Consider the following 11,229-nt stretch of genomic DNA (forward strand, 5'->3'; position numbering starts at 1 on the left):
AGGGTAACGCCTTTCTCTTTAGTTCCTGACCTAGGTCTTTGTAATCTTCAGTCCGGTCTTCAGGAACTAAATAAAGCTGCTCTGTAATGCAGTCTTGTTTTTCTTTCCTTTTCTCTTCTCTTTATTTCTTTTCTTTCCTTTCCCCTTTCTTTCTCCTTCGCCTCCTCCCTCCTTGCTTTCCTCTCTTCCTTCCTTCCTTTCTTCCATGGTACTTGCTGAGATCTTATCCCCCAGTGTTCCAGAATCTATTTTCAGTGGATATACTTATTAAAAAAATACTATACATGGCCTCACTTTAATCCATAAAACCCTATCTGGGTTGTGCCTTGGTGATTGAAGACTAGCTATGTGGATTTGTTTTCCTCATAGTCAAAAGGACGTGGTATGCTTAAACTAAATATCCTCAAATTGGGAAATTGTAGTCCAGTCTGGGAAATAAAATGACCCTTTAAAAGCTCGGTGCCCTGCCCCCATTCTCCACCTTGCACAAAGAAAGGTGTAGAGGCTGTTAGGAACGGATGCATTCTTTTTAGCTGGAAATCGTGACTCGGTCAAGGACATTTATCACCAAAATAATGTCGAGTTAATTCTTAGATCCAGATGGGACTTATATCTCCCACCTAAAGCTAGCCACTGTGTGTTCCTTTGTGAGAACAAAGGACAGTTTTCACGTATGTGATTCTGCAACCCGGCTGGCCTGCTTCTTTGTCTCTGCTAAATATTCGCATTGCTAAAGCATTCTCTGCAAAGCCTTTTCCACTATCGATTGTAATAGAATTGACTGATGACTCTGAAGAATTCAGCAGTTACATCCCAATCTTGTTGCCACTGCAGCTGCTCCATATAACATCTACTTATTTTCACTGGCTAGGATTGCAAAGAAAATGATTGGGGAGAGGGGGTGGTTTTTTTTTCCTCTGAAGAAAATTGCAAGTACAGCAATGTGAAAAGTGATGAAAAAGGGACAACTCACCTGTTATTCGCCAAGAATATAGAAGAGTATTAGAAGGGCAAGGTACAGTGCTGCAAGATACTGCATTATGCCGAATGCTTGGATCCCTTCCCACTCCTACTTGGCAGTACCCATCCTCCTCCCTCACAGAGATAGCCAGGTCCCCTTCCACTAAAATGTTCCCCTGTTTTCCTGAAATTCTATTAGATTTACTTGAATTAATAAACAGAACCCCTTGGGAGGGTTAGGAGTATTGGCTATCAGTCATTCATACCCTAGCAAGGCTGTCTCTAAAACAAGGCAAATTATTTTCTCCTCTGTCTTTTTGAAACATTTATGTGCAGTTAAAATGAATATTGTGGATACCTTTGAAGGGGGAAACCCAGTGCAAAAGATGCAGCCTGAGTGCTGGCTTTGAAGTTGAAGGTTGTAGGAACTAGGTAGTTTTTAAGATGCTGATTCTAGATGAGTCTCAGGCCTTTTTTTGTTTTTTAAGCACCAGCTGCTGTTGTTTCCTTCCTCTAGAGCTGCTTCCCTGAGTCACTGCCAGGTATCAGCAGCCAAGGTCTTCCCAAAGCCCAAACCTTAGTGCGGATTAATTTAATCAGATGGCTTTCCTCCTTCCACTTTGTTGAGATGCATGCATGAAAGAATGAGAGATGAAGGGAGGAATTATCAAGAGAGAATTCTGGTCATTGGGGCTCTTAGGAGAATGCAAATCTAGGAAGGCTGCTGCAGCAGTAGGCTTTCTGTTGTTAGAGCATAACATGGAACACTCGGCTTCTGGGTGGGATTGGGGAGAGGAGTGTTAGAAGGCTAGAGAACACTTGGAGTGGGGGCGATGTATGGCCAAAGTGGCTAAAGGCAAACAGCCTACTTTGAAATTTTGTCTGTATCTTCTTTTGTTCCAGATACTTGCTTCCCCTTTCATCCCCTCGTCCCTGAAGCCAGGCATAGCTGTCATTAACTTGTCAGATCTTTTTGCTTTGCCTTGCCTAACAGGGTGAAACAGTAATGGAGCAGGGGATGAAACAACCTATAAGCTGTCCCAGTTGTTCAAGATGAGCTGGATTCTGGAATAGTCTTATGAATACAAAAGTGGAATGAAATCAATAGCCTTTCCAAAAGAATAAGATTTGTTTGTTTACCTCATTTTAAGTCCTAGTCATCGGCTTTCAGTCAGTTTGGCTGTGCAGAATAAATAAATGGAGGCCCTCCAAGCTCAGCTCTCACCCCGCTTAGCCTTTCTCTAGGTGAAGCAGAGAAACAAAAAGAGGCAGAGCTGAAACATCAGGAGCTGTCATCCCAAGCTGGCGGATTCAATGACTTTGCAACTCTAGCAATAATCTTTGAACAGTGCAAATCAAGGTATGTACAAGAAGACATAAAATTGCCATGGTAAAATGTTCTTTCTTGGAATTTGCCTTTACACATGCTTTTTGTGTTTGTGGATTCTTAATATTCTACATAAGGGGGCTAGGTGGTACGGTAGATAGAGCACCAGCGCAGGAGTCAGGAGGACCTGAATTCAAATCTCACCTCAGACTAGCTGTGTGACCTTGGGCAAGTCACTTAACCCCAACTGCCTCATCCTGGGTCATCTCCAGTCATCCTGATGAATATCTGGTCACTGGATTCAGATTCCTCTGGAGGAGAAGTGAGGCTGGTGACTGCACAGCCCTCCTTCACTCAAAACAAAGTCAGGTGCAAGTCATGTCATCATTTCTCTGTTGGCATGGTCTTCTTCGGCAACGAAGGATGAATGCACAAACAATATCCTACGTGGTGAAGTATTGAGTTGTCTGAGATAACAAAATGCTTGAAAGTATCCAATATATGAAATATCCCATCTGCAGTCTGAAACTGCCCCATTTATAAATTGTAGGGGTGGGGAGGGATTAACTCAGTGAAGGTGTTTGTTAAGCTCTGAAGCAAGTTTTTCTCTCCATAAGCAGGTCCCATCTGCCAGCTTTCATATAGGCTGATCCTGTAGATGACTGGTTTCCATCTCTACATGTATAGCACAAATAAACTTTCAGTAGAGCCCTGATCTGACTCCTTGTCATGGCTTGGAGTTGCTGCTAGTGCATAAGCCATGGGAGGTTCTGCCAAGTCTGGGAATGAACAAGGAGTCTGTAGTGTAAGAGCCAGTCACTCAACTAAATTTGGAGAGGCAGGTTAGCCACAGAGTAATGAACTTTTCAGGCAGAATGACTTTCAGAGACCATTTTTTAAATCGTAGAGGGTTGTCATGTGCCTCAGGGAAGGTAGTAACCACACAAATGAAAACTCAGATCTTTGAAATATTGAAGCAGAAGAAGGTGATCTGTTGTCTTTCATTTAGAGGCAACCCTTCATTGTACCAATATTCTCGTTCACAGCCCATCTCCACCTGCGTGGTGTCAGAAACATTGGATCCATTGGAGGTGCTTACAGTCGGCATTCCGTGTGGAAGGTCAGCTTCAAGAGATAATCAGGAAACTAAAGCAGGTGACCACTGCAATGCTTTACTTCAGGCTCTATATATTTCATGCTGTTGGAATAGCAGGGATCTACAGTTCCTTTCGATTATTCCCACCTCTCATCGCTATTCTGTAGCAAGATTATTTGCCCTTTGTTAATGTCTTCAGAAGATCCAGGGGAGATAAATCTAATTTGACAAATATTTATTCAATGCCTACTGCATGACCCTGTGCTTAGTGTTGGTGATACAGAGCTAGGTATGACATAAGCCTGGCTTTCAGTGAGATTAGAATCTAGTAGCAAATGGGAGAGGACATAAGTACCCAGCTAATAAGAATGAGGTCAGTACAAACGACAGATTGAGGCAAAATACTATGAGAATTTTGAGGAGGAAGCAATGACTTTCACATGAGAAGGTGGAAAGTATTAGGGAAGACATTCAAGTTGGGTCTTAAAGAAAGAAAGGGACTTCAACAGCCAGAATGGGATGGTAGGAGGCATTCCAGTCATGGAAAATTGCCTGAGCAAAGTCATAGCAGTGGGAGAAGCTAGGACAGGAATGGGAGATAACAACTAGTTCATTTTGGCTGAGATAAAGAAAACATGAAGGAGAGTAATATTAGAAGATTGGAGACAGATTATGGAGAGCCATTAATGCCAAAATATATACTTGATTAAATAGGTAGTGGGGTGCCACTGTAGATTTGGCAGCTAGGTGGCACAGTGGAAAGAGTGCTTGGAAACAGGAAAACCTGAGTTCAAATCTTGCCCTGAATACTTACTTAAGTAGGTAACCCTGGGCAAATCACTTCACTTCCCAGCCTCAGCTTCAACATCTGTAACATGGAGGTCCAAATATCACCTACCTCACAGAGTTGTGAGGATCAATGAGATAATGAAGATAAAAAGCTCTGCAAACCATAGAGCTACATAACTGCTAGCAATCGACATTACTATTTGAGTAAAGGAGTGATACGATCAGAATGTAGACAATTACTCAGGCAGCCATGTGGAGGATAGAGAGACTAGAAATAGGGAAGTAGACTAGAAACAAGAGGACCAGTAAGAAACTTTTAAAAGGAGTCTTAAGAATAAAAAGAGATCATGAAGGAGGAAGCAAAGGAAAGAGAGAGAATGGTCCAGATACAAGAGAGATGGTGAAGGTAAAACCAGTGGGACTTAGCAGCTGGTTAGATATATGGAGTGAGGGTGATGGAGGAGTCCAAGGTCACTCCAAGGGTGAAAGTCTATTATTGGGAGGGTGATGATGTCCTGGATAGAAATAGAGAAGTAGGAGATGAGGAAGGTTTCAAGAGGAAGAGAATAATCTCTGTTGTAGACAGCATGATGTCCAAGTGAAGAGCCCCATCGGGCAGTGGCATATATCTGACTGGGACTCTGGGAAGAGTTTGTACATAGAGAGAAGTTAGGTTATCATTTCTGTTATAGGAGGAAGAGTTAGATTTACCACAGATGAGGGCTGCCTCTTCTTCTGAGACTTGAGAAAGGGTGAGAGGATGAGTGAGGACCCTGAAATCTTAAAGGAGCTGAACTGGGAAGCTGAGGAAGTTCACACTGACGCCAAAGACAAATAGAGATTATTTGCTGAGTGTGGTGAGGGCAAGTTGGGACCTTGAAGTCAGAGGACAAGATGGGAAACAACTGTTGTGGAAGATGTGAGTCAACGAGAACTGAATACAAAGATTTTATCATGTCACATGGAGGTCCCATTTGGGATTAAAGAATTTATATTTTTGTGATTTCTTCTAGCAGCACTCAGGCATTTAGGAGTGGAGAAGGAAGATGGCAGGAGTTACCCAAATTGAGGGTTAACAGGGTAGAAATAGCAGAAGGCTGAGGGAGCAAATGATTTAAGTTTGGAGAGCAGTATCGCAGTAGTTGACCATAAGGACAAAAATGAACGTGAAGGAAACTGAGGCTAGAACAGAAATGGAAGGACTGGAGATTATGATATTGGATAACATTTACGGAAAGAAGGAGAGAGGGAGAAAAGGAATGATGAGAGTGTGACAAGAGGAGATGTAGGAAGTGAAAAGGTTTTGCATGATGGTGAGGTCCAAGATGTGATCACCTTGGTGTACAGGGGAAGGAAAATGAATGTAATGGTCATAAGCTTTAACAAGTTCAAGAAAACATGAAGACAGTGTGTTAGAAGAGTCTTCATCATAGAGATGGGCATCTCTGGGGATGTTGCAAGAGAAAGATAGGCAAGGAAGACCAAGCCATATGCTGAAACAGTGGGAAAAGGTGGACTAAAGAAATAACTTTTTAAAAACTTCTCAGGGTGGAAGATTACTTCTAACTGTTATGAAAAGATCAACCTCTTTACTGATATTTTTTTATATAGCAACCTGATTTCCCAAGAGAAAATTTTGATGGTCCTAGACAGGAAATCTTACGAAGATGTTTGTGCACTGGATATTTCACCAACGTAGCACGAAGGTGAGCAGTGAGCTTATAAATGGTTAAAGGGAAGCTACAGCATTGAGAGTAGTATGAGTTAAGGTTCAGCATTTGATACAACCACCAAAGTAATGGTGATGGCCTCTTTTACAATTTTCATTGGTGTTAAGCCTATGTTAGAAAAGTGTAGATTAATTGGTCCATCTTATCCTCTTCTATTTATGGGTCACTACTTTCTACTATGTAAATATTCCCATTATAAAAAAAAATCTCTTGTATTGGGGTTTTTTACTTAGAATATGCTTCATAGTAATTTTTGTAGTTATTTCTCACAAGATCCTGCCTGGTGAGGTGTACTGGTATTGCTATATTCATTTTACAAATAAGGTAATCGAGACACAAAGATTGTTACAATAGGTAAATGGCCTTGCCAGAAACAGTCATTGAATGAACAGTCATTGAACAGCTACAAGGTTCACTTGCCTTCTTGCATGTACTCAAACTGTCCTTCTGCCTAAAGTTCCATTCTCTACTTCATCCCCATTTTGATCAATTGAAATATTACCTTTTCTTCAAGTCCCAGCTCAAATTCTACCTATTCATTGCAGTCTTCCGAGTCCCTTTCACTTAAAAGTAATCATACTCTTGTCTGAATCCGTAGCACTTTCCCTGTGCTTTTCTGTACCATAGTTATTGATGCATTTATCTTCCATCTGAAGACCTCTCTTACATCTTCCCCTTTACCCTTTCCCTTAAGTCTTCTCCAGATTAAAAATACCCAGTAATTTTGACTTATACTTCTCATATAATATATCCTTTGGGCCTCTGGCCATTCTGTTTGCCCTCTTGTGGGCATCCTTCAGGCAGTCTGCAACCCTCCTAAAATGCAGCACTCAAGAGTGAGGTATGATCTGCTCAGCACGAAGGATGTCATCTGTTCTGGATGCCACATTTTAACATGGTCATGTTAGCTTTTTTGGTGGCCACATCACACTTGACTCGTTGAACCTGCTCAGCTCAAAACCCTCAGTCTTTTTCATATGAACTGTTATAAAACCACATCTTTCCTATTTCTTATTTATACAGTTTATTATTTTAAAGCTGGGTGCAGAATTTTACTTTCAGTCTCATTAAATGACATTATGTTAGGTTCAGTCTTTTGAGATCCTCATACCTTCAACTAATGTGTTAATCCTTCCCCAGGCTTCATGTTATCTGTATATTTGGTAAGCATCTTATCCTACTTGTCTTTGTGTCATTAAGGTGAATGTTGAACAGAACAGGATTACAGATAAAATCCAGTGGCAAACCTCTAGATATCTTCTTTCAGACTGACGTTGCTCCATTAATCAGCACAGTTCTCTATTAGTCATTCTGTTATTTTCAATCTATCATTTTTCATCGTCTCCAAGATTTTTGTGAGAATATATCAAATGTCTTGTATCTACAGCATTTCTCTGATTTACCAGTCTAATACTCTGTCCAGAAAAAGGAAATGAGGTTAATCTGGTAACTGACACCTAGTAATCAGTACTTCCCTTATAAACCATGTGCTCAAGAATTTTGCCAAGTACAGAGATCAAAGACACTACTTTGTATATAATTTGTGCGGTCCACCTTCATCTTTAGAACATTTGTCTAATTGTGGAGGGCTTTAAAAACTAGGCTAAGGATAACAACTGGGAAGAGAAGTCATCTTAACCTAGGAGTGAGAATTTTTGCATAGGAATTTTAAGTTAAGGAAATTGTGTTTTCATTGGTATCAGACTTCTGAATAGCAAAGATCAAATATACCTTTCAAAAGGAGAAGCATTGGATTGCTCATACCTGTGTTCATTTGAAGCAAAGTGAACCATTATAATAAAAAAGAAAAGTTATTTTTAACCTCTTTCATCTATACTTAGAAAATGTTGCTAGTTCCAGGACTCAATATACCGCTTATTTTGTTGTGTTACATTGATATCTTATAATCATGATGTCAAGTGTATCAGTAAAACAGTTTTTGCTGTGCTTATAGGTCTGTAGGAAGAACATTCTGCACAATGGATGGGCATGGAACCCCAGTACACATTCATCCTTCTTCAGCGGTAAATTATATCTTAAATATCTGTAGTAATCAGAATAATTATTTTGCTAACGTGTCTGTCTCTGTTACTCTTTGCTTTAAGAAATAAATTTGGCATCTAACTTATTTTATTACCTAGCACTGTAAAGGCCTGTGTAGTATGTGTCTATGAAGAAAAAGGTCCTAATGTAAACTCTTAATAGAATTAATTCAGGAGAACTATGGGTCTTAAATGTTTAGTTACTAACTTAGGGTGGTCTCATGTTATTCAGTACTCTAGGTTGTTGAACAGAAAATCAGGAAAACTATGTCTCCCTCAATAAATAATTTTGTTTAGCTCTATAATCAGGAACCCAAACTCGAATGGATCATTTTCCATGATGTTTTAGCTACTTCCAAAATGTACGTGAAGACTGTGTGCCCAATTCGCTATGAATGGGTTAAAGACTTGTTACCCAAGTTATATCAGTTTGATCTGTATGAATTGAGCAGTATGGCTCGGCATGAAGTGACAGAGGAAGAAATAAAGAGGTGGGAAAACAAGGAAGATCTAAAGCAACAGAAGGGTGAGTAAAACAGAAAGTCTGGTGGCTTTTATGATATAAAAATATTGTGATAGAACTTTGGCTTTAGAATTTTTCCCTAGGGGACAAAGGGATACAATAAATCCCATCTTGGCTAGTCTTCTCTCAGTGCCATGCTCTGTTCTAGACACTGAAGTTGAAATTGAATCTGGATTATTGAGTGACTCCACGTGAGACTGCAAAGAATGGAGTTGTTCTGTCTCATAACATTTAAGAATACGTAGAAGAACCAGTCATCAAGTATTTTGCCCCAGTACCTGGCCCTGGACACTGTTTAGAAACACAAATTAAACTTAACAGTCAAATCCTGAAGATCTTGGGCCCCGTTTTGTTTTTTTTTTAATCTAATCTTAGACCACACTGTTTCTCTTAAGTGAAAATTTTTACTTTTTTATTTCTTTACATTTTACTAAGAAAATTCAGTGTACTTTTCTCCCTTAAAACCTCCAGTCTCGTATCCCCAAGAGATCATAAAAATGGGAAAAGGTCCCACACGTACAAAAATATTTATAGCGGCTGTCTTTGTGGTAGCCAGAAACTAGAAATCAAGGGGATGCCCATCAATTGGGGAATGGCTGAATAAGTTGTGATATATGAATGTAATGGAGTACTATTGCGCCATAAGAAATGATGAACAAGAAGACTTCAGAGAGGCCTGGAAGGACTTATATGAACTGATGCTGAGCAAAAGGAGCAGAACCAGAACTTTGTGCACAGCAACAACCACAGTGTGCGAGAGTTTTTTCTGGTAGACTTAAATCTTCATAGCAATGCAAGGACGTAAAAAAAAAAAATTCCCAATGGTCTTCTAAGGCAAGGTGCCTTCCACATCCAGAGAAAGAACTATGGAATTCAATCGCAGAATGTAGCAGATCATGTTATGTGTGTGTGTGCGTGTGTATTATGTTTTGGTTTGTTATATGATTTCTCCCATTTATTTTAGGTCTTCTACACAGCATGACTATAGTGAAAATGTATTCAATAGGAATGTATATATAGATCCTATATAGAATTGTATGCCATCTTGGGGAGGGGGGGTGGGGAGGGGGAAAAAAATCTAAGTTTTATGGTAGTGATTGTAGAACATTAAAAATAAATAAAATGAAAAAAAAATAAATATAGAAATAAATACCTTCAGTCTCAAGTGCAAGGATATCACTTTAATATATTCATTTTTTCATGTTGTTTCCAGATAGAACAATGAAGGAATCTCTAAAGAAAATGCAGAGAAGAAATGATGATAAATCCATTTTGGATGCACGGGCTCGATTCCTGGAGAGGAAACATCAACGGGCCCAGAACATCACTGGCACTTTGAAGGAAAATGACTAAGCAATGACCTCTTGATTCAGAAAGGACCAGAAGCAGTCAGGAAATGCTCTGCTGCTTTACTATTTCCTTCATGCAGAATTGCCAAAAATCCAGGGAAGCTGCTATTGAATTTATTAGCCTAGGAGCTAAAACAGCCTACACCAATGAACTCAGATGAAATTTTCACAGGGAAAATGAGTAGGTTGCTCTGATCAATGGCGTTGATGTGTGAATGAGTACAGCATGAGATTAGATGATGTTCCTTTTTACTTTCCATTCTGTTGTCCTTAAATTGGCATTGAACTCTGTTCCTCAATATTTTTAAATAACATATAAATTGATATTTTATTAGATTCTAACCCATTTGTAATGAAACATTAAAGATTATTTTCTTAAAGCTTGCCTCTGACATATCCTGGCTGTGTAATCCTGGGCAAATCACTTAACCTCCCAATGCTCTAGGCAGTTGTTTAAGACTGAGTTGCAGAGTAGGTGCACCTGCACTGATAGAGTCTTTTCACCTGGGAGTTCTCTGTTCCAGTGAAAATGTAGGTTTCAAGGCCCGTCCCTAACTCTTCTCAAAGCCACTTTAGAGTTGTCGGTTATGTCTGCTGTGTTGCCATTATTTAAAGCATTATTAATATTTGTTGAGAAAATATTTAGATGGTCAATGAATGAATAAGAAAACTGTCTATGGCAGGACTCTCTTAAGAGTTATTTTCACTGAGATGATGCCAAGTACTTTTTAATATAAACGTATGTTGGGAAAAGTACCTATACGCACTCATCAGAAAGAGATCGTAGATGTAAGAACTTTTCTTCTAAACCTGTATATGGTTAGTGTGGTACCAGCTTAAAACTCAAAAGATAGCCTAATGTATGTTTAAGGTTTTTTTCTGCAAAGATTAAGACGTTCAGATTTTTTTATAGATAACTGGCATTTTCTGGAAAGTCTTAGCATTATTTCTTTGTCCTTAGCAGCTGAGCTGAATGCTCTGATTTTTAGGGTTAGAAACTTTTGAAACCTTTACAGAAGAAATCACAGGTGGACCAAAATCTCTTCCTTAAGTTTTCTAAAGCAGGTTAAATGGTGCTAGATTCACTCAGCACTCCCTCCATTAAGTCTGTGCTTGCGCTCAGACTATTTTATTGAAGTAGGCATAAAGGAGATTAGTTCCAGAAGCAACTATCTTCCTTGGAAGTTTTTTGAAAAAGCTTATGTAATTCTCATACATTGTAAGTCACAACTGAGATCCCAGGAAATGTTTTTGATCTAGGAAATTTCATGCTTATGAGTGAATAAAATGAACGAATGAATGAAAACACGTTTATTAAGCACTTATTATGTGCAAAGTGCCAGGGATACAAACAGAAAAGCAGACAGCTTCTGCTCCCAAGGAGCTCACATTCTAATGGTAGAGACAACACTC

At 39.4% G+C, this 11,229-nt stretch overlaps 1 protein-coding gene across 3 annotated transcripts in view; it reads left to right on the top strand.

Annotated features, from left to right (window-relative positions):
• The window catches only part of DHX40 (DEAH-box helicase 40), a 49,882-nt gene extending 39,684 nt beyond the window's left edge, over positions 1-10,198 (top strand). For all 3 annotated transcript variants that reach the window (XM_072646874.1, XM_072646876.1, XM_072646875.1), the window contains exons 13-18: positions 2,206-2,320; positions 3,334-3,442; positions 5,784-5,878; positions 7,857-7,926; positions 8,242-8,470; positions 9,681-10,198. In XM_072646874.1, the coding sequence (XP_072502975.1) occupies positions 2,206-2,320; positions 3,334-3,442; positions 5,784-5,878; positions 7,857-7,926; positions 8,242-8,470; positions 9,681-9,820 (758 nt within the window). In that variant the 3' untranslated portion in view covers positions 9,821-10,198. The remainder of the gene's footprint in view (positions 1-2,205; positions 2,321-3,333; positions 3,443-5,783; positions 5,879-7,856; positions 7,927-8,241; positions 8,471-9,680) is intronic.
• The last annotated feature ends 1,031 nt before the right edge of the window (positions 10,199-11,229 follow it).

This window comes from Notamacropus eugenii, chromosome 2, assembly GCF_028372415.1.
Source record: "Notamacropus eugenii isolate mMacEug1 chromosome 2, mMacEug1.pri_v2, whole genome shotgun sequence".
In the NCBI taxonomy this organism is placed as follows: Eukaryota; Metazoa; Chordata; class Mammalia; order Diprotodontia; family Macropodidae; genus Notamacropus; species Notamacropus eugenii.